Source organism: Anser anser (genome assembly GCF_964211835.1).
Source record: "Anser anser genome assembly, chromosome: 12".
In the NCBI taxonomy this organism is placed as follows: Eukaryota; Metazoa; Chordata; class Aves; order Anseriformes; family Anatidae; genus Anser; species Anser anser.
Window position 1 is genome coordinate 16828152 of NC_139733.1, and position 24080 is coordinate 16852231.

Here is a 24080-nt window from a genome sequence, read left to right on the forward strand (position 1 = left end):
CTGTGCCCACAAGCAACCTACTCTGAAAACAGGGAACTGCTGTTAGGACGCAAACCATTAAAAGGAATCCTTTTATGCTTGTTATTATTTAAAACTATCTGTTCCCTCTTATAACTGAGGAACCCCCAGGGAGAGTGTACAGGCCTGTGTCTCCAGGACTGGAAATTGTGCTGGCAGCTGATAAGCACCACAAATGAAGAGAGGTGTTGGGAAAAGCACACAAAAGCCTCAGGTGGGAGAAGATCTTTATCGCTCCCCAAATCCGTGATCGTGCCTGCGTGCTGACAGCAAAGACCATCCGCAGCGCCAGGCGGCCCAGCATCCCGCCGTGCTGTCCCCGCGCCTGCCGCTACGGGTTTGCTCTTGCAAACCCACTCCAGAGTCATAGGGACAAAGGCAGAGAACAAAGAGAAACAATTCCCATAAATTCTGTTTGTTCTGGCACACTTTGCAGCTCTCCGTGTGCTTCTCTCCCACAGCTAATGGCAGCGGATCCATTTGAGTGTTGCTGTTCCTTGGTTTCTTGTTGAGAATGACATCAATTTCTGTCAGGCTTTTGGAGCAGTTCTTGCTCTATAAAAGATCCTGCAGAGACATTGCTTCCTGCTGGCATTAAAGAAGAACATTTGAATCAAGGACGTACATCCACAAGTTTTAGACTTGTGAAAGCGCATGCCATGATTTTTCTTTTTCTAAGCAAAAATGGAAATTGGATTAAGCAGTCAGAAGCAGTGCTTTCAAAAGCTTTTGATGGTGGTCTTTTGGCTGCTACGTGCTGACCAGCAGCCCTGCTCCCACACCACTGAGTCCCTTGGAGCACCAGCAGTTATAAGGATCATCTGCTGCACTGACTGTAGCTGATAATTCCTCTGGGTATGCTACTTAAAATGCTCTTTTATTTTTAAGTTGAGGGATAGCATACTAGAATAATTCTGTATCAAGCACAAGCTGTAATTGTAAACTGGAATAAAGCTCCAGGACAAGAAAGGGTGAGAAGGTAAAATCCACTTGATCGTGATACGTAGGCACAAGTGAGGCACATGTCCCCCAGAGATAAACGGCCCAGATAACTGCCTTTCTTTTACCACTGAGGTGGTAGAAGTTGGTATTTTTAGTTAAGGTGTAAATGGGTGCCCACTGCAGGTTTGCCTCCACTGCCCTTTGCTCACTAACGACCTGAACAGCAACTCATAGAGCTTGGAGGTTTTGTAACTCAGATATGTGCTATAGGCCCTGCAAGAGCTCCAAAACAGGAATCAACACGTACATTAGCCCCCGAATAAATTCCCCTGACACCTATGGTCTCACACCACACTGCAAAGCTCTCGAGCTCCTATCTCCCGGTGGCTGCCTTAGAAGAAAATGGCCCCCTGAATCATAACGCTACTAATATTAGCACAGATGAGATGTTCTTAACTTTTAAGGAATTTGATTTGACAAACCGTGCTGTCAGCAAGAGGGAATTACGTTCTTATGGCACATACGAGGGTCTTGAATGTTGGCGTGTTGAAGCCATACGGGAAGCCATACCACACCTAAGGCAAGGCACATCTTTTGTTCAATTTGAAATCTGTGCCTGTAGCCAGCTGCTCCTATTATGGAGACACAATAAAGACAGAAATCCTCAAAAATCCCTTGTATCCAGAAATTCAAGTTGGCACGTTGTAACCTCTTTGGATTTCTCCAAACCACAGGCCCGAGGAATTCAAGGCTGCGCATTCACATGTATTTGCACATGCTTTGCCTAAAAAATGTGAAAAACACATTAGAGGAGTGCTTATTTTCAAGCATCTGCCCCAGACTGGGTGTCAGCGCGAGGAAGGCCCAGCTCGTGGGCCACCAGCCCCAGCAGACACGCCGGCTCCTGCAGCCGCCCTCGCAGGCCTCACAGCCAGGCCCATCTTGGGGCCACTGGGATGGGTTTCTATTGCTGCCTGCCAATTTCAAGACTTTCACACTTTATCTGACCAGGGAACTGCAGGCAGGCAAAAAGAAGAATTTCTTCAAACCCCGAGCTTCTGTTCCTCCCTTCGTACAGCCGTATTTCTCCCATCTGCATCAGCGTCTTCCAGAAGAGAGCTCCCTCCTCTACCACGAGACGATTTTTCATCAGGGTCCTGATGCAGGTGGGATGAGAGCTCACAGCAACCTCCCGGCCACCCTGGGTAGCCAACTGCTATTGCAAGAAACCACATTTTCTGAACACACTGTAATTTATGGAGCTCACTCTTGGGTTTTTACTCTCCGCCTTCCCTGTTGGCAGGTTGCCGCTGAGCCTAACACCTCTGATGGTTTGAAACCTCTTCCAATTTCCTGCCTGAATGCATTCAGAGCCAGTTTATATCTATGTTCATGTGCCAAAGTTTTAGCTTGAATAACTGCTCTTCCTCCTGTAATACATAGGGAGTGATAACAGCCTTTCGACTGGGGAGGCTGAGCAAACCGAGCTCTTCTGGGCTCCGCAACACAATAACATTTTCAATCTCCTTCAAGTTTAAATTTCTTTCTTGAGCATGGGTTTCATAAATTTTAGCCCATTTTCCAGATGATTTTTTACCATACCTTATGCAGTTGTATTTTAACATTTTTATACCACTATCCTTGTTACAAACATGCTTAGAAATATATAATATTTATAACTGTTGTGTAAAGCACTTTGTAGTCCTGCAGGCTAACCAGCTGTAATAAAAGGGATAACTTGCAGCTCTTCAGTGCAACAGCTGGTTCATGATCCAACGGCTGGATCTGACTTGACCAATGCTTTTTTTCTGTTCAGTAATGGGCATTAAGTAATCAACAGGATTTTTCACACAGCTGGAATGTACCATGGGCCAGCTGATCACTCCTGAATTAGTGTCCAGGAATCCAGCAAGACCTTGCATGCTTAGGTTGATTCCCCTTCAGATTATATTTAATAAATATTTTAAGCCACAGATAGAAGGGACTCTCCAAATTCTGAAATGACCTACTGAAATTGCCAAAAACCGATGTCATGTTTGTTGGCCAACTTCCCCCACTGAAACCCTGTAAATTGCTGCGCTGAGTGAGACGTGAAAACTGTCTCCCAAGAACAGCGAGGTAGGAAGGCTGTTGTCCAAGTATAATAAGAAAACTGCATTAGTCTTTCAGGGGACTACTTACCTCCCCAGCTCATATGCTGCGCGGAGATTTTAATAAAGTAGAATATTGCAGAAAAAGTTGTTTCATTTCATCTGTTTCATGTCAGAGAAATACGACAGCAAGGCAATGGAAGGCAGAGAAAAATTCATTGCCTGCAAATATGCATTTTCACCCCAGCCTGACAGCAGCGTCCCCATCCTGCAGCCGGGCCCAACACCAGCTGCTTGACGGCAGCTGCAGGCTTCAGACACCAGCCTTCGAGAGGCTTTGCATCACGTACGCACGCTTGACTCATCGAGCAGAAAGCCACATGTCTGTCTGCAGCCTTGTACAGCTCCAGCAAGTCGCTGCAGAGGTTCCTGCTCACCGCACCGCGCTGGGCTGTGCAGGAGGCCAACCTCCCCGGCGCCCCAGGGCACCTCCAGCACCACTGTTATCTACAGGAGAAGCTCAGGGTGCTGCTCTCCACCCCAGCACCACCACCACTACCTACAGGAGAAGCTCAGGGTGCTGCTCTCCACCCCAGCACCACCACCACTACCTACAGGAGAAGCTCAGGGTGCTGCTCTCTATGCAGGCACAATGCCTGACCCTTTGTGGCTCTTCTAAAACCAAACCTTGCTTTTGTCTCCCTAGAGGCGAGATCCCCAACGGGCTGATGGATGAGCTATGCTGGAAAGATTTCAGTGCCTGTCTTAGGCTCTGCTTATGGCTGCTCTTCATCTATCTCCATGGTGATTAGAGACAGGCCTGAAGTGGTAAATCTGCTGAAAGACCCAGCAACACAGACAGAGAAGTGTAGTCAGAAAGCTCGTGTTTGTATCGAAGAGCACAGTGACCTCTGAAAGAAACAGGTGCTGGAAGAATCTAAAAATACATTAACTTGGGTAACGCATCAGACGTCAGTACCTACTGCTAGAACTAATGGACTTATTTTCTCCTGAGCATCCCAGACTCCCTGAAGGGAAATAATTTCTTAAATATCACCTCAGGGATCAAAGAAGCATCCACATCTACAGGGATATATCACCACTGTGCTGGAGATGGCTCTCAGTTGCTGTCCATGGCATGCTGCAATCATCAGATAACATGTCTACGTGGTCAGGCGTTGCCCGTTGCTAAATAGCTGTATTTCTACCCAAAGCTACAGTGACACAGGCCAGTGTGGGCTCCAGAAGCCACTGGGCACAGGGCAATGCTGAGAGCCTCCAGCTTGGGTATGGTCCTGCAAGGAGACTTCTGAAACCCACCTGGTTCGTGTCCCCTCAGCATGAGGGACAGGCAGAGCTACTCCAGGACCATCTGAACCTGGCCATGCACCCAGCCTGGCACCTCCTGGGAGGCTCACAGGGAGCCTCCACCACCGGGAAGGGGACAGAAGACAAGGCTACTGCCTGACTGCCACAGCTGGTTGGCACCAAATGGTGCTGCGGAGCTGAAAGCAAGCGCTAAGCCAGGCTTGTAAAGACAAGAGGGGAAAAAAAAAGAAAAAAAAAAGAAACCCAAACAACTGGATTTTCTCTAATCAGACAGATAATATTTACAGCCTATGGGTGGTGCCAAAATATTTCAGGAAATGCCTAAGCCCCTTGAATAAATCTCAGGAAAACACAGGATTTAAAGACAGTAACTGTAACAATAAGAATGAAAGCCTTCCACCCTCTCCCAGCCTCCTTACATGGTTTAAAATGATTGCCATAGCAATTATCAAGGCTAAGCTCATTTTGAAGTCCCCACTGCAAATTAAGTTCTGAGTTGAACATGTAAAAGATCAGCATAAAAACTAAACGAATCGTGTAAGCTGCAAGGAGCAGAAATCAATGCACTTTCCACGCAGACAGCATGCTGAGGTCTAATCCGTCCTGTTAAATTCCTACACAGAGATACTTGAACTTCACTGGAGAGATTCTCTCCAGTAAGTGAAACTTCTTGCCCATTTTTAGAGCGACCTGTTGGCTTTGTCCGTCTGTCCTGGGCTTACTGCAGGGGCACGGTGGCCCAGGAGAGCAGAAATGTGTGCCAGCTGCCCCAGGCATACTGGTGTCCCACCACTTCTTCCCCATGAAACAGAAATATGCATGTCTGTACCTGTTCCTTTCCACAACCACAACAAAATCCATCCTGAAAGTATTTTGCTTCCCCCCTCTCAGTTGCCAGTTACGCCTACAGACGCAGAAAAACCCAAGTCCCACGAGGACCGCATCCCGACGTCAGTACATTTGTGCATTCAGACCAGACCTGCATCAGAAAGTTTCTACAGCACACGCAGAAACGGAACTGTACGCAGCAAGTGCTCGCTCTCCTGAAAAATCAGGGCAATTATTTCCAAAGAGCAGATTCCCACAATGTATTTTGGCATCTCGGCGTTACGGTTACCTGCTCGGGTTTCAGGCCGGGGGGCACCCACGCGTACTCCTCCAGGGCACAGCCCGAGTCGTCGTCGGAGGTGGAATTCCTCTGGAAGTCGAACATGAGCTTGGTGACGGTCTTCTCCATCTCCAAAGGCATAACTGTCACGATGTGCTCTTCCTGGGAGCACTTACAGTGAAGGCAAATCTTCCTGCAAGGGGAGGAGAGAGAAAAAAGAAGAGGTCCCCTGGTGAGCTGCACTGCAAACGGGAAACAGCCGAGATCCCTGCCAGCCGCTGGCCTGCAGCTACTGAGCTCAGCCACTTTTTTTTTTTTATGCTCAGGCATTTTCTAACAAAGCATTTGTCTCTCTTGCACGCAGGAAATAAAAAGTCCGTATTTGCTATAACAACACTTGGCAATTCAGCTGAGTCAGACTGTCAGACATTTGGGGCTATGTAATTGCTCGTCCCTTTGCTGCTCTGCAGAGAGCATTTCCAGGGGCCACGCGCCCGCCTGGCACGGACCGGCCGGTAATTGCGGAGCACTTACCAAAATTAGGACAGCCAAGCACTTGGCTAATGCATAAAATGGTGGATTGACCGGGAAGCTGTGAATGACAAGTCCTTTTAGCATGCTGATAGCATAAATTTGCTTATTAAAGTAGCATAAAAATTGATTATAGTCTGAACATATACAGCTAAATTAAATTAAGGGAGGCGACACAAGCTACAGTCGCACACCAGCGGGATGCTAACGGCCCAGCTCGATGGCACACGCCTCAGCTCAGCGGCACGCCAGCTTGCACACTGCCCAAGACACATGCAATATTATAATATAATATATTATAATAAGAAGTACAGAGAGAGTAACCAAAAGGTTGCCATTTGACACACGTTAGCTGAACTCAGCGCAACTACTACCACTTAACGTTTCTTTTAAGTGTTTTTTCCTGCAGCTGGTGGTCCAAAGGAGATTTTTTTCATGGGCATGGACCCAAGTATCCAGCTGCTCTGCTCCTAGAACACCCCAGCCATTCACCAGGGGTGACAGCGAAGGACAAACCAGGCTGAAAACACTCCCCATGCCCCCAAACTGGGGTTAGAGGGCTGATAAATTGCCTTCTATTTCTGAAAACACAATGCTCTTCCACAATGTGGGTCAATGTTATCTATTTTAAAGTAACCGCGCAGGGTTCTGAATTAATTGGAGCTAATCAAACACTACTGACTTCTGAGGAATTGGGTGTCACTTCACGTGGGCAGCAGAAGGGGGAATCAGGCCCACATTTCAGAAATAGTAAGGGAACAGACAAAAAGCAGGAGAAAAGTTACTGCGACCATTGCAGCTCTCTCTGCTATAATTTCCCTGCCCTCCAAAGAAAATTGGAGAGCAGGAACAGTTAAACATCAGGGGCTTTAATTTTCAAACACCTTTCCTTCTTTTTAACCGCCGCGCAAAGGCTAGCAAAGCATACCAGTGCTCAGATCCAGCTTTGAGTCTAAGTTTCCACTTGGCCATTACAGCACAAAAAATGCACTCTAGCAAAAGTCAAGAGGCTCCGTTCAGTCAAGCCAGGGAGATTTGCCAGATTTTCCCATTTCCTGCCTTTCATCAGATCTAACGTACACACAGACCCAAACGCACCCCCAGCGTCTGGTTTGCGTCCAGCCAGAGAGTCTCGGCATCGCCTCTGGCCGTTACCTTAAAAAATAATCAAGGCACAATTTCACGCGAATACTTTAATTAATCAGCTACTGTGGAAAGGCGCTCTGCCACAGCAAAGCTGCCGGTTTCTTAGCCGTTTCCATCTCATTTCACAACACGATTAGAAGCAGCTCGATATGCAACAAGATGTTAAAAATAATTAATAGCTCCAGAGCCTCGGATTCGGGGTTTGCGACTTGGGCAGTTACCCTAACGGAGTTTAGGGCTCCTTTGCCAAATTTAATTTTCGGGACATCAATCACGGGCTTCAAAGGGAGGCAGCCCAGCAGCGTGTGTGCTCGGAGAGCTAACGAGAGAAATTGCGGTATCAGGTGGCAGGGTGGAGAAAACGGCACGGGGAGGGAGGCTGAGCGCAGGCAGCCTCTGCCCCGCTGCCGCCGGGATGCGCTACGTGCCAGCGGCCACGGGAGGATCAGGAGAGCGAAGGATGAGAAGGACGCACGGAGCCCCTTGGCAATGTCCCCAGGCCGGGACAACGGGCTCTGTAAAAACCTTGCACTGTTAAAAATTGAGCATCTCCAGGCACAGGGTTTCTGCAGCCTCCCTGGGCAAACCGTACAAACTTCAAGATCTTGCCCTGGAGATGTTCAGTACTCCTCCTTTCCCCTCGTTAAAAACGGAAGATTAACAGTTTTAATTACAAGTATTTTCTTTATGTTAGGATATGCTGTTTCATGGGAACAATACTCAGCATCCTAAGAGTATCTTTCTGCTCCTATGATATGGTTTCCATGACTTCTTCACATAGGTCTCACTTACTCAACTTCACTCGATCATCTTCCAGCTCCTTATAATTAAAAATAATTCCCCAGAGTAAAAACTTAATATAAAAATGTACATTTCAAACGTGAGATGAAACTGCAAAAGCAAGATCCCCAACCACAACTCAAAGCAGGAGGGCGTTAAGTGAGTTAACACCGGTACTCGATCGTGTGAATAGTGACCAGAGCAATAAGATGCTGGTGCTGCTGATGCCCTGATGCTGAGCTGATGGGTTTTGGGGGACACGGGGGGCCACCAGCCCGCCCGGCAGCTCCCTCTACCACGTTAGGCATTGCTGCGGCCACAGGATGAGCATCCGAGCCCGGAGCAGCTCAGCGCCGCCCCGGCGTGCCGCATGCCTTTCCTTATACAGGGTGCTGAGCTGCACGTCCTGCGCAGGGACAAACCCTCGACTTGGCCAGCCACCAGCCTCAGCTGAACACCGCCACCTTGTCTGGAACCGCTGCTGCTCCCCAGCTCGGCTCGCAGCCTCAGCCAAGGAACCCGATGCTGCCGGGGGTGAGAGCAGGCGGTTGTCTTCTGTTGGTTGGGTGGTGGTTATTTTTTATTATTTTTTTTTGAAAGCAAGAAGGAATTAAGGCCAATCGCTCTCTGGAAATCCCATCTTCATTCCTGAGCCCTTCTGTCCTGCTCTCAGCCACGCTGGGGTGGCTCGTGCTAGTCCATGAGAATGCAGAAAGGATCTGCAAGCCCCTCTTGGGGAAGTCCTGCCCCAGAGAGTAACGGGGATGCCCAGCAAGGGAGAGGCTGGAGATTTTGGTGGTTACTGGAATCTGGGAGCATCCCAGAACCTCACCCGACTCCAGAGCTGAGAACTAGCAAAGAGAAGGCCAGCGATGCTGTGATTCCTAAGAAAGCAGGGGGAGCTGACAGCACTGCCAACCTCGGGCATGGAGAGCAAATCCAGGAGCTGCCAGCCGGGAGCAAAGAAGAGAGGGAAGGTGCTGAGGGAGGCACGGGCTGTGGAGCATCCTGGCACGTCCGCTCCGCGTGGAGCTGCGCGTGGGGACAGCCCTGCAGCCGGGCCGGGAGGGAGGGAGGGGAGAAAACCGGGAGAAAATGACATTTCCTGGTTTCAGATGGAGCTGGAGAGAGGCCCGCCTCGAACTGACTGCACGTGGCATGAAGCAGCAGTGGCCTGAAAACAGACTGAAAACTTTGTTGTACTCAGGGTCAGCAATTCATCGGGTGAAGTTACAAGACGGACGCGTTTGATTTTGCGACGGCTGCGTGATGTGGTGCTCCTGGCACCGGGGAGGCCCCAGCCCGTCCCGTTACCTCCCCACCCACTGCTGGCACACGCTGCATCCACCAGCCCTCACCTGAGCCCTCTTCCTTCTGCAGCCAAAACCAGGCACAAAAGGGGAATGTAAAGGAAACAGGGCCAAACAGATCAAGTAGAGAGCCTGGCTGCAAAGTCCCTCTTGCTTGGGATGCAGAAGCACGCTTCCAACCTAGGTGCACATCCGTGAGATTCAACATGAGTCAAACTGACCAACAAGGTCTCTGGGACAAGGATCTCTCTTGTTACACACGGCAGTCAGCAAATGACACAGCAAATGGCACCAAAGCGACCTGTGTCCAGTTTAGGACACTTTAAAGCTGTGGCAGAAACGTTAAAATTCCTCTTGGACAAAGAAGGAGCTCGGCAAACTGCTCTTATCATCTACCCGCGCTGCTTATCTCTGTTCCTCACTCGTTTCTTCTGCGATGGAAATAAATGGCTTGTACCAGGGAGCGATGTGAGGAACAGAGCCTTGTCCGCAGCCGGGCCACGAGACGCCTGTGCTCCGCTGTCATGAAGGATTTGCATGCATTTGTGAGCACATTAGCATGCAAGGTTGGGAATCCCTCAAAAAGCAATCCTCTGCTCAGCTCGGATGTGATGTCTGAAAAATAATGGGACGATTCCCTTGCATCGTTGCGTAGAGTGATTTTTTTTTTTCCCAGGATTGAGCCATCATTCTGATTGCAATCAGACTTTTCGGTCAGTTGTATGTCACTAAACCACAAGGCTTCATAGGAAAAGGGAGAGGCTGCGGATTTGGGGCAGCTCATGTGACCCCTGAGCCTCTTAACAAGGGCTTCTTAATGTCTCTGCCTGTTATCTCCTCCCTTCATTTGAGAGCTAATGAGGCATCCTCCCACCCCGAGCGAGCTCCAGCTACACGGACCCGTCTCTCCAGAACCCACAGGCAAGGCAAACATTTGTCCTGACTGAAAAACGAACGCGGCCCTTCACTCCTGCACCCAGCGCCCTGCAGCTCTCCTCCAGTGTGGGCAGTGCCCTCCCATTTTACAGACGGGGAAGCTGAGGCACGGCAGCAGAGCTCTGCCTACGAATTCACCATGGCAGGCTGAAAGAAGAGTGGCTGACCGGCACCCCACGTTGGAGCTGAAGCTCTGTATCCTCCTCCTTCTCTAACACCATATTTACATTACACATTACCCCAGGCAGCTGCTGCCCAGAGGTGCCCGGTGCCCACAGAGCTCAGCTACGAAGTGGCATCTCTCTGGACAAAACGTTTCTGCCACTTTTACACTCTTCTGGACTCACTTCAGCCAGGAAAAACAAACACAGCTATCAGCAGGAATGAACCGCAAAGACTTTGTGAGACTCGGGTTGAAAAGAAAGCTTAAAAAAAAGCTTTTATCTGCAAAACCGGGGTGCAAAAGGCTAACAGAGGTGAACTAGCCATGGGCATTTGTGGTAGCAGTAATCTAAAGTCTGAGGACAAGGTGCCCTTGGTGGCCTCTAAGTACAGCTCAGTTGACCCAGGATGCTCGGATCAAGCAGTTGGCTTAAGAGATCACCATAAGGCAGCAGCAAGAGAGCAGGTAGCACAGTAACGCCACGAAACTAAGGAAGGGAGAAATAACCCAGCAACCAAACTACCCCGACAGCCGCAGCTCCTCCTGATCTCAGTGCTGACAGCCAAGCATGCACAGGCTGCGCACCTCCAGAAAGGCTTGCAGCACATTATTTTATTTCCCTCCGACCTTCACGGTGCCAACAGCAGCAATTGCTAAGGCACTCAGGTTGGTGTTGAAACTTTTATGACAAACCCCATTTCCACTCCTGGAAAAATTCTCCCCTCCTGGCTGATGCTGTCCATGCTCGGATTCAGACTGGAGACTAATTTTACTTTTAAGACTTGGTAAAAATCCTTTACCACTGCAAGATTTGTTCGTGCTTAATTAAGAAGAAAAAAGAACTATCCCCACTGTCGCCAATTTCAGCGAAATATGAGCAAACCAGCCTAGGATGGTTTTCCACTTGGTCTGCCTCCATGGTGAGTTCAAGCAGCAGGTGGAGCATCTGCCTGCAGGTCCCCACTGCTGTCCCCAAATCCTGCTCCCCTGGGGCACGGCCCCAGGCAGCCTCCAGTTTTGCTGTCTGTCGTCTTCAGCCCCACGTGGTAGATAAGAACCACCAACACACAAAGCTGGGCACCTGAACGATGAGACCAAGGAGTTGGGGCAAAACAGTGCACAATTTACCAGGGGGAAAAAAAAAAAAAACACCACCACCAAATCCCCAGTCTGGGTTCTCTTTGTGCATTCCTAGACAGGCAAGAAAGCAGGACTGCATCCAAAACCATGGCCAGAGCTCTCAGCGGCACCACGAGACGGATTAAAACACACCAACCTTCCCGTGCTCAGGTGCCACCCTGTGGCTAAACCCAGCTGGAGGAGCTGGGGTGCTTTGTGGGTGGGCTCGTGGAGCCCAGGGGCGCCCCAGCTCTCTCCAGTAACACCAGTCCCCTCCCGAGCTGGGCGAGAGCCCCGGGGTGCTGAGCACGCTCCCGATCCAGATCCAGACTGCTCCCCCGAGCTGCAGCCCCCAACCCTGACCACGACAGATCCAACGCGTAAAGGTAAGATGCTTAAATTAAGGAGTATTAATAACGTGGCAGACCTCAGATGAAGCCTATTTGGAGTTCCCAAGATATTGTGCAGAGGATGCAGCACTTTTATTTCCCATAACACAGGACAGACAGGGGTGGGCTCCCTGCTAGCCGGTGCGAGCTGCAGACCAAGCACGGGAGAGAAGAGCGCGATGCAGCGAGCCCCATCCCTGGCCAGGCAGGCCAGCAGGAGGGGAGGTGTCCAACAGGCTGCTCTGACACATCCTAAGCGACGGAGGCAGCCTGCCAGCTCAGGCTCACATCTCAACATATCTGTGTTTTTTTTTTTCCCCTTAAAGGTCCAGCCCTTAGAATACAGAAAGGAAAACAACTGCCTATTTTTCCCCAGTCACAGAGATGAAATGCAAGCGTTAGTTTCCAAGTCAGAGAGCACAACAGGCTCGGTAACAACCCCAAAGCTGGTAGGAAACCAATCCTTACGACAACCTCATGATTTTGGGAAGGGAGCCCCAGGAAGGGGGCTGGGGACACCTGGGGGGGTTTGGTGTCCCCTGTGGCAGGACAAGCCCAGCCCCAGAGCTCAGCTCTGCCTGGCAGGGACCGAGCCCTCGCTCCGGGCTTTGCTCAGCATCGCTCCCTGCCCAGCTGCCCAGCACTGCCCTACGCCACGGGTTATCTTGTCGGATTTTTAATTACATCGTTCAGCGGCTTTGCAGCCCAACGAGACGCAGAGCTGTACCTCAACGGGTTTCTTTCCACTGCTTAACCGTAGGAAGAGAACTGCCTCCAACCTCAGGCTCTAGCAAGATGTAGGCTCTACCTCTCGATCCAGAACCAGCTCTCCACGAGCCAGGGAGCAGCCCGGCTCTGCTCAGCATGCAGATTCTCACAGTCCCGTCTGCCTAACACCAGCCTCTCCGTGAGCAGGATTTATCTCCCCCGTCCCTCTCCCTTTGCCCCCCAGTTCCAGCTCCTGCAGTGTGTCCCCCAGCAGCGGTCCTTGGCCAGCAGCGAGGCCAGAGCAGGAGCGGCGACGTGCCCCGGGGCTGTCTGTGCCGGCTAAAGGGACTTCACCCGCTCCCATTTGCGGCATGACAAGCAGAAACCAGGGGAAGCAGCGAACCCCTTTCAATCTCAGCGCATCCTAGGCCGCGCGTCCTAAAGGAAAAAACCTGACTGATAGGCAAAATGCTCAGACGCGGGATAAGCTGCGCTCGAGACTGTAATTATTTCAATAGTTGAGGCTCAGACAGCGTCCCCCGAGAGCGGCAGTGCTGACCCAGTTGTGCAAGCAATTGCTGCCAGACTGCCGTGTGTGTGTGTGTGTGCCGGCTCACCCCCAGCCGGGCTGCCACCAGCGAGTGCATGAGGCTGGGTCGTTTTGTTCAGCCCCATCCGCCTGGTATGAAACAAGCAGCAGGAGAAGATTAAAACGCGAAGCAAAACGTAATCTGGTTAGCTGCAGACAGTTTTACTTGACAAATCTTTATCGCGGGCTCAAGCCGGCACCCTTATAAACACAAGGCATTGATGTGAGACGTTCGAGTGCTCCCACAGCAGGTGAAAAAATAGCGGAATAAAAATAAGTCAGATAAGTTACAAGATAAGGGAGCTAAAACTGAAAGGATGACACTGCATCTGGTGCGAATAATTATTTTGGCATTATTCTGCCCAGTGCTAATCCTCAACAGCTCGAACAGATTCAATCACTGTTTAACCAAGGAATCATGACTACAAAACAAAGAGTAACTGGATTAAAATCTTTCCATGGTCACAGGTCACGTCTGTGTCACATCTGCTTAAAACGTTCCTCCAAGGAATAGAGAAAAAAAAAAAAAAGAAGATTTGACTTTAAAAGATTGCATTGAAATACACAGCCTCCAGGTTTCAGTTCTAGCTTGGTTTATACTTAGACATTCTGGCATTGCAAAGAAGGACGCGTTATTACTTTAAAACTGTCTGTTCTCAGGAATCCAAACCCAGCACAATAAACATCCGAACAGTAATGTCATCATCCACAACACCAGCCTGCACACAGCCTGCTCAGAAAATGCCCAGAGAACCCAGGCTTCCTGAGGCTGCGCTTGCCAAAGCAATAAAATTAGCACTGAGAGATGAGGGTTTTTTAATACTTATTTAAAGCCAGCTGAGCCTTTCTGATTATTTTTAAAATGAAAAATCTGTTCGAGTGGCATCACCGCTGCTGACTTCCTGCAGCTGCAGCGACGCAATTTAACCATTAACCTTTTACATCCATAAACAACGAGAACAGCAAGGGCTGAAAAAAAAAAAACCTACAGCCCCTCTAAAGGTCGCCGCTAACTAACAGTGCGTGGAGCAAAGTTACCAGGCAGCTACGTGCATGCACAGAACACCGCTCATCCCTCCTCCCTTCTGCTTTCCATTCCTCCCAAAAATACACGACGACTCCGAAGCTGTTGCAAAAAAGGCAGGCTCTTACCTGTCCCCGCCGCTGACGGTGGCCGCGCTAGTTGTGACAGCTCGCTTTGGGCTGGCGAGCTGCTCCCCGGCACGCCGTGAGCACCGCAGTGCAATAAAGCATCCTGGATGCTCGCAGAACAGCGCAACAGCCCGGCCGGGGCGATGGTGAGGAAGGCAGCGGGGCTCCGGCCGCTCAGAGCAGGCTCGTGCTCGATGCGGTGTAGCAGCGGGGAAAAACACCCGTGGAAAACCGCGCCGCTCCTGCCCCACGCATCAAGCTTTTGCTTCCATCGCCTCGCTCGAATCGCAGCTCCGGGGGGCGGGGGGTGCCTCCCTCTCTGCTCCCAACTCGGCCGAACCCAGCAGCCCCCCGAGCTGCCTTCCCCTCAGTGACCCTCGGCGGTGGCAGTGGGACATCCGACTTGCTCTGCGAGCGCCGGGCACTAAGGAGCAGAGATGCAGCCCGCGGAGAAGAATTGCGGGAGCGGCGCGGGGCTCTGCTGTTGCATTGCTCTCCTCTGCTGCATGCTAATGAGCAATGATGTCAGCCAGCCAAAGGCACCGCATCCGGACCGCGCCGCCACGGCCCGGCCACCCTCGCATTGATTTACATGGAAATCAGCCCGCTCCTATAAATCAATAAGCCCCGCAGGCTGCTTTGGGAAAGGGAGAGCAAATCCTTCCCTCTGGCTCGCATGTGCGCCTTTCAAAGAGTTGGCTCCGCACCAGCCGCCCAAATTGAATGGTGTGAAGACACTAATTATCCTTCCCCAACCATCGCCTCATTTGATGCTGACCCAATCGCAACTTGCTGTCAAACTTAAGGCACGGCTTCGTAGGTAAGCGGGCTATTAAAGCAACGATCTGCTGGCTCTGAGCAACGGATCATTTTTCTCCTGGCTTTCAGTGCCCTCTTAATTATTTTCTGCAGTCACTCGCTACGATTCCCCACTGGTTTCTCAGACGCAGCCTGTTTGCGCACCAGCAGGGCTAAATATTCTGGGAAACGCGAGTTATTAGCGTGGCATTTCGGTTGCCGCATATTTTAATGCGTTTTCTCTGCTACGGCCCCCAGAGATGCCCCGCTCACACCTTTTCTGAGCGCCTCGGGCAGGCGCTGCAGCCCCCGGGGAGCAGCTGCCCCAGCGGGGATGCTGAAGCCTCCTGCCCCGCGGGGGGAAAAGCAAAGGCACGGAGGGATGGAGCTCCGCTGCTGGGAGCTCTCAGCTCGTTGCTTGGGAATAAGGTGGCAAACGAAGCTGTGGTGTTTGCAGAGTGAAATTTCAAAACCTCATTTCCGTGTTTTGGGACGATAAAAGAGGCAAATAAAACGTTCCCAACGTGTACTGTTTCCACGGCGTGCTCCTGGCTTCCAGGGCCTAGCTCCAGCTTTGCGAGCCCTTGCTTTTGGCAGTGCTAACCGTGTTTACAGAACACAGACGGGTGCGGAAACTACAGCTGCGAGTCTTCCTCCAGCTTAAAAATGCCTTAAATTATCATTATTAAGGCTCATAAATTAGGTTTCATTACAGAGCATTATGCTCAAAGTACACAGGGCGAGCCCTTCGGCTGGGACTCCCCAGCCCAGCGCCGCCCAACTCACCCGGCCCAGCACAAGGCGCAGGACAGACAGACAGACAGGCAGACAGGGGACGTGCAGAGCCCTCACCCGGCTCAGGCATCACGTTAGATGAAAGGCAACATTCATGGCTATTAATGAAATACTTGAACACTTCCTTACTCCCCTCTCTTTTTGAATTAGAAGCAGCAAGTGCAGGAGTTGATCCCTGAATCTGTTCCTGTGCCCAGCCGGGTCAAAGCTTCCCCTGGTGGCAGCACCACCACCACCACCTCTGCTGGGCGATGCCGAGGAAGATCCCCTCCAACCACACTTGCAGGAAAAAAAAGCCCCCCTGCCCTCCAGCCTCCTAAGCTGACACATTTTGTCCCCTCCAGCTTTCGCCGGCATTGCAGGCAGGCTGTCAGCTCGCCTCTGTCTGGTGAGCATGCCAAGGCCCCAGGATGACGTATTTTCCCTCTTAACTTCAGAACACGTTAATTAAAATACAAAGGAAGTGAGACAAAACTGAACGGGGCAAAAGCAAATAAAGAAGCCTGCTTGTAAAATGATAATGTAGAGCAGAAACTCTGCAGAGCAGAAATTACCCGTGTTTACTGTAACAACCTTCCCTGGAAGTATGTTGTTAAAAGCACACAGCACTAACAGGGGCTGCGGCTAGCACAAAGAACACGCACCGCTCAATATGACAGGTCCTGTAGGTGCTAATTTTCACTGAATACATGAGTAAAATGCCTGCCTTTATCTGCATTAACTTCCAAGGAGCGAAGGCCCCGAGCTATAAACACTGGGGAGCAAGGCGTCAATTAGTGCGAGTGCCACTCGAGCAGGAGCCCCGCCGGCAGGGTGCGAGCTCCTGAGCCCACCTCTCCTACACGTGCTCGGTGTCACTCGCCCTGCAGCAGCTTGGAACCCCCAGAATCAGCCTGGCACAGCCCCGAGGGCAGGGAGATGGACGTGCGAGCGCCAGGCACCCAACCAGGCGTCCTACAGCAGAGCTGAGTCCCGCAGCACGTTTCGCTTGGCTGTCTTGGCCAACTGGGTCATCCCAAAGGAAGGGATCGCACCAGAAACTGCGAACTTTTAAGCGTAAGCTGATGCACGAAGATGAAACGTGGGTGAGAATCATGAGCTGATGTAAAGGATCGGCCAAGCCACTGCTTAGAGCATCTCAGCTGCACGGCTACGAGCGAGAGCGCGCGGTGTCTCCAAACAGCAAGTCTAATCAGTTCCTGGCAGACTTCCTGCTCTGATGCTCACAGGCCTAAATATCACCCAAATCCAATGAACGGGCTATTCTGAGACAAGAAATCAGATTAGAAGATGCCACTTGTGGACACACGACTGTCTTCGGAAAGTGGAAATGAGCCTTCCTGCTCCGAGAGCTGCCAGCGCGTTGGCAATTGCTCCGTATTACTGCTACCTACTCAGCGCCTGTGAAAAGGTCATGTGTTGGAATAACTCCAGAAGGCACGCGGTATTTCTTGATGGATGCTGCAAATTACGCAGGTGAAATGGGCGTTTCATTAAGCAGCAAGGTGAGGACTGAGCCGGCGGAGCATATTTCTGAAGGTCACCTGAAGGACTTGCATCCTTACAGGGATGGATGCTGACAACTACCCGCAGGGAAGCGAATACTCTGGACGACCCGAGGTAAAACCTGAGCTACCGAAATAGAAAAGCAATTGCATCAGAGCAGGAAGCCATGCTCAGGTTCACAAGTGTGTGGTGGCCAGCTCTGCTCGTAGCCACAGCCACTTCTTTCTGCCCTCTGCTCCAGGTTTTAAAGGCAAAGACCCAAGCTTTAAACTTCCTGACATTTGCACAAACTCATCCCTACAGCTGGTATGAAAAGTCGCTGTAAAACAGCCCACATCTTTCAAGTGCTGTCTTCTTTTATCACCTTGGCATATCGATCAGCCGCCAGGCTCCACGTGATGCTGTTTGTGATCACAGCGAGCTACAAGGCACGGCCACGTGCAGCCACGGCAGCCTGGCACCCTCAAGGTCACCGGCTGCTAAACCTGACGGATGTCAGGTCAAGTTGCCTTTCTGAATTATTTAGTGAACATCCTCTGCTTGTCAGGGACGTGCTACCTCGGGATGCTGTGCAGGCTCCAGCTTCTGCCATCCCAGAAAGCTGCCCGTGGGGCAAAGGCTGTCCCCTGCTCTCCTGGGCTGCTCGGGGACGGTGACACAGCAGTTCAGCAGCTCCCCTTCGCCACGCCTGGCTTTGTGCACAACAACAGCTTACTTTCCCACCTCTCTTTCTACCCACAGAAATGCAGAACTGGATATGTGCAGTGTTTTTTTTTTTTCCCCTCCGTTCCCACACTCGCCCTGTAATTTGCACAGCGATCTCCGCTCTCCCAGCCAGCGCTGGCTCCGACGCCAGGACGGGCTGTGCTCCGCGCAGTCCCAGCGCGCTGCCTGGGGCTGGGGACATCTGGGGCACAAGCAGGGACACCAGCAGGACCTCCTGCCCGAGGCCACGGGACAGCAATGAACAGCAGAGCAAGCAGCTCTGCAAACACCGGAGGGGAACACCAAGGTGCAAAGCAGCAAAGCCTCCTGCGGCACTGCTCCCAGGGGAGCCAGTCCTGTTCCACCCAGCCAGACGCTGGCTCTTGAGGAGATGCAGAGCATGCGGGGTTGTGCCCAAGGTGCATGGAAAGCTCTTTGGAGAACCCATGCCATGAAACGCAGGTCAGAACTTTAAATTAGATTCAGCTTTTTCCTTTTTTTTTTTTTTTTTTTTTTTTTAAGTGAGGCAGCAGGCCCCCCCATAGCTCTCAGTGCCAGAACTGGGGATGCCTTATCTCCAAAGAATTCTGAGCAAAAACGGGGTAGAGGGAGAGGCAAAGGAACTAGCATCCGATGCACACCGTTAATCCCCAAACCCCAGCCTGCTCGTCTCTTCCCCAGGCCTGCCGTTCGTACCTTCACGTGGCTGCTGCCATGCGCGAGACAGACACGTTCCTCCTGCTGTTGCTGCTGCTGCGTTTCACTTATTTTTGGCAGACGCACGGGTGAGGATCCGTGCTGTCAGTCTGCAAGGAGGAATTTAGTTTTGAAAACCGTATCGAGCCCAGCAGCAGACGACGCAGAAGGAGAGGTACAGCCTGTAAATACCGCAGACGATTTCAGACAGCTATCGGTGCTCCCTGCTAATTCAGCCAGCAAGACAGACCCGACCCTCACAGGCGCTACCCTTCACGTGCAGCCCACGTGCCCTGGCACCCCTGGAGCACACAAACCTGCGATTTCAGGTGGCTGGTGACGAGGTGGGAGGACCTGGCACCATGCACACGCAGCCCAGCGAGCACACAGCCTGGGTGCATGCACGCCGACAGCGCGCCCCGGTGCCGGAGCTGCAGGCTGGATTTCCATCCATCGCTGTATTCCACCCCCCCCCCCCTTTTTTTTTTAATCACCTTAATGCAAGAAGCTTTACACAGCTTAGCAACAATAAGGCTTTTCATAGCCTCCGGCTTGAACTCTGCACTACTACGTTTTTTACTTTTGTACGTTAAAATCATATTTGTAACAGAATGCGAACAACAATCTGCATGCTCATGTTTTGTTTCTTCCCCCTTTGCTAGCCTGACAGTATTCTCATCTGAATGCTTTTTAATAGTGCCCCTTAATAATGTCTACAAAAGCCTCATTAGAGCACTGCGTCGAAACTTAAGCTAAATAAACTCAAAGCACTATTTTTTAATTAAATATTTTTCTTGGGGCCTTTCCACGAACAATAAAGCACTCAGTGAAAATATGCTACGAAGGAAATCCATAAATCTTCAGCTTATCTTGCGGTGTGGTTTTCTAAAGATCTAAACACCTTTGATCGGTTACACAAATTAATTTTCCATTTACAAAAAATAGAAGCTGCATGTACAGGATAACCCCGCACTACCACGTACCTCGGCAGCAGCTCGGGGCTCCCTCGCTGCAGCTCTTCTCACCACTACCTGACACTGTCAGGGTCGCTGTCACTGTAGATGATTTTTTATTTATTTATTTTTGCTTCAAATCTGTCTGATAGGGTGTTTTGGGTCACTGGTTGTGCCCTGAGGGTTTCATGTCTTTGCTCACAGCGCTCCCCTCAGCGCCATGCACGAAGAAGGCTCTGCCTCCACCCGCTCCCCCCAAAACCCCATTATCGCCGTGTTTTCCTTTCCCAGCACGTTCAGCTGTCTCCACACTCAGCAGCAAGTCTCGAGCCAGCCCAGGGCCCTGCCCAAGCAACACGAGCAGGGTTTGTACCCACCGAACCCCAACCGCGCCAGCCTTCCCTGGCTGGCGGCTGGATTTCGGCACTACCCCTTGCCTGGGCTGGGCACGGCCCCGGGCAGCACGTGTTGGCCAAACTGCCCAGAAACAACCAGTGGTTTAAGACAGCCGTGTTTCTGCTCTGACATGGCCAGATAGGAGTGCTTGCTCTTGGCCAGCTAGGAGGAAAGACCTGCTCGGTCCCCAGCTGCATTTAATGCAGCGAGGTAACGCCAGCACGTTTTAGATTCATCTCCTGCTCCTGTAACGTATCACACGTCTAGGAGGAGAATGTGTGTTTGTTGCCAGCATAAATGGGCTTTCATGATGCAGCGAGTCTTTTACGTTTCCAAGTGTATCTGCAAATGCAGGGAGACCGGCTGTGGTCAGGAATGCGGTGGGTCCTCACGTCGGGTAATGCACGGCCTCCTTAATGCTCAGTGGGAAGAGAGGTGCCAAAATGGGCTTTGATTTCCTACCTTCACATGAAGTTAAAAAAAATAAAATAAAATAAAATAATGGCAGCTCAACTTAATTTCACTGGACCCAGCCCATTCTAGACCACAGCCCCAGAGTGCACAGGGCAGGTCAATACCTTTTCGGATACTGCAAGGCTTACAGCCTGCCTGTCCTACAAATGACAATAGTTACAAATGACAATAGTTGTTTGCTATCCTTCCCTTTGTTTTAATTAGGAACAACAATTTGTTATCGTGGCTTGACATTTGCTCACACTCAGGGATAAATTGTTTCCTCGAATGATATGCTGAGATTACAACGGGTTTTGCGTGTTTGTATTGGTTTTAGTAGCTCATAACAAACCATGAAATTCATTACTCTTGCCACAAGCACCCATGAGATATGCCAACCAGGGTGTGATTTATACAGAGCTCGACTCTGAAATTAAAAGATTTTAGTGTTGCCTGCAAGAACTCAAAGATTCAAAATTTTATACAGCTGAGTTACAAAAAAGTCTCGGGCTCAAGCTATTCTGTTGTTTTATCTGCCTAAGGAGCCTGAGCATTGAAGTCAGGGTAAAAACAATTCACTAAATATTAATTGATTTAAGCGTATAATTTGAACAGTCTTTTTAGCTATAAGCCTTCTGGCCTGCAAGTTACTTCATTATCTTCTTTAACCGCTTAGATGCTACATACAGGAAGATACTTAACAGCAAAACTTCTCTGCTCCAAGATTTTCGGCAACAACACTGGAAGAAATCACTGGAAAACAGCCCGTGCCTCAGCATCCTTAGCAGAAAAGGCCTGTCAGTCATCCTGCAGCCCCGTTTCTCAGCACCACGTCAGGCCTCGTACATCAAGCACAATATACAAATCGCCAGCCCCATCAAGGCCATTAGAGCTGCTCAGCCCGTCACAGAAAGGTCAGGCTGGCGCTGCCGGCGCGGGATCAATCACAGCCCTCATCAAAGGCGGCCACGGCCGAGCCCGCGAGAGTGCGCAGCTGGAAACCCCAATCCCTTCCCTTTATGAGCTGTCATCTTCTAAACCGTTCTCCCCTATTGTAAAACATGGCCAAGCGTTTATCTTATCGCAATCTACAGGGAAACGCAACTAAACCAGCTGCCGAGCAAGCGGGGGCGAGCAGGACTCCAAGGGAGGGATTAAGACCGTATCAGGCCTGGGTCGAGCAGGGACGTGGCCCTAACCCCAGCGTAGCTCCCAGGGAGGCTGTGGGGTCCCAGCTCTCCTCGCTGCCTCTTGAGATGGGCACAAGCAGCGCACAGCCCTCACTCCGACCACCCTTGTGCTGCTAAGCCTGGTCTTCCAGGTGGTGCGTCCCATGCAGGAGGGGTCCTTGGAGCATCCCTCCACGCCTTGTCCCCACTCGCCCTATGTAACAGGCTAGAAAAAGGTCAAAGCCACCTTGCGAGGAGGCGCTGGGTGATGCCACGATGGCAACAACGAGGCGCAGCGTGCAGATGTCCCCAGCCAGGGGACTGCGCGAGTGCCCCACACCCGTGGAGGAACACGGGGGAGACACAAACATCACCGCACCGGGGGCCCCAAATGGGAGCCTTGGGTGCAGAGCTTGAGGGCACCACCAGCACTGGCTCACCAGGGCAGTAAAACTCCATCGCTCACATTTAACGTGGAGACAACAGCCATACTGACTGCTATTGCTCCCACCAGCCAGTACAGACTGAAAACCACAGGCCATTTCTTCCCTTCTTTTTTTTTTTTTTCCTACCAAACCCTGCTGCACGCAGCATTATCTTCAAAGGGTAAAGCAAACATGTTTGCTAAACATTAGCAGACTAAATACATCAGCCCTTTAGAACCAATTATTGCTGTTAGAGATTTAGTGAGTCTCATTGTTTCGTGGCTCAGAAAGCATTTTCCAGGCTGCTTTGGAGCAGGCTGATCTTCAAAGCGAATAACCCCCCGACTCGTCCCCCAAATAGAAACCAGGTGGGCATCCAGAGGAGCCGTGATTTCTTTTTTTTTTTTTTGTGGAGATTTAACTTGCATCGTCTCCTCGCAACAAAAGAACAGCTGCAATTTTGGGGGTCAGGGCGCTCGAGTCCAAAACGGGGGATCAAAACCCTTTGCTCCACCGTCACACAGGAGGCAGAGCCAGCCACGCTGCCGGGGCACAGGAGCTGTGCCACATCTCACCCTTCCGTGCCCTTATTTCAGGGCAGATCAGCAAATCCCCAATGTTCCTCCTACGTGCCAAACAGGATTATTCCCCCGCAGCAGCACGGGGAAGCAGAGGGGGAGCGCAGCTGGGCTCCCCGCGGAACAAAACACTTCAACTGTACCTCCAAAAGACAGTCCCCGTCTCAAAGACGAGCAACCACGGATGGCCAAGCAGACAGATGGGGGAAGGAGAAGGGAAGCTCACGATACCGGTGAGACTGTTGTAATTAGTGTAATAAGCAGCAATCACAGCTCAACAGCTGCCTTCCCCTTGCTGAGCGTCTGCTCCGCGCACCAGCGCAAACCCACGGCCAAGGAGGATTTTGACACTCCCTGTACTCTGAACATCACCGCTATGAGGAAGTTTGGACTTGACTGGAGTTTTCTTTCCAGGTGCAATGCCGAGGGAAGCAGCCTTCCTGCTCTCCCAGCCCCTGCCCACCTGAGCAAGCAGCACCCCGTGTTACAGAAGGGTCACGAAACCAGGCTCGGTTTTGGTGTTGACTGACTTCGTATGGGGCTTACAACAAGACCTCATCGCCCCTAAGCTGAGACCAACCTTCTGAAGTCCAAAGAGCCTCAGAGAGGAACCATGATACAGAAAACAGCAAAACGTGGCAAATCATTTACTGTAGTTATGCCACCAGCCTTGCCTCCAACCAGTTTTAGGGGCTTGCTGGATCACAAACACAGCGAGCGCAGGCACGGCAAAGATGCTTGTGTGACAGCTACGGGTCCCAAAGGGCAAAATACGTCGTGGCTTAGACCCAGGCTGCTTCTGAGTCCCTGGGCACACTGTGAACACATTCCCAGGGAGAACTGCTCCTTCTTGCTGCCTTCTGCCAGCCCTTTGTCTACACGGATGGTCAACGGGAGCCGTCGGATGCTCGGGCCCTAATGGATATTTTGGCAGGAGTTAAGCACGGAGCTCTCACTGATTTTTAGTGGGTGTTAGACACTGATTAAGTGTCTAATGTGAAGATGTTCGGAGGTGTGAGCTCTAAACTCTTTATGCGAGGGTCTGTCTCCCACACTGTGGGTCCTACAGTGCTTCAGAAAATGAGCGGGCTGAGAAAACAAATAATGACAAGCTCGGAAAGCAGAAAATGTTTACACCAAGGAAATTTAACCCCTCCTTTAAACAAGCTCCAGACCAGGCTGGGCAGGAGAGCCGAGGACTAATTGCAACCAGGCGGCGAACTGCTGGAACCAGCATGTCAACAAACACAGCACCGAAGGGTTAAAAAACATGCAACGCGAAGCCAGAACAAAGAT

General features: G+C 51.0%; 1 protein-coding gene across 3 annotated transcripts in view; it reads right to left on the reverse strand.

The window, feature by feature from the left end:
• Positions 1-24080, reverse strand: part of PRICKLE2 (prickle planar cell polarity protein 2) — a 106804-nt gene that overhangs the window by 24303 nt on the left and 58421 nt on the right. For 2 of the 3 annotated variants that reach the window (XM_083795464.1, XM_083795465.1), the window contains one exon: positions 5497-5680. In XM_083795464.1, coding sequence (XP_083651590.1) covers positions 5497-5680 — 184 coding nt within the window. Of the gene's footprint in view, positions 1-5496; positions 5681-14310; positions 23651-24080 lie in introns of those variants that run through there. The other variant, XM_083795466.1, reaches the window with a different exon arrangement.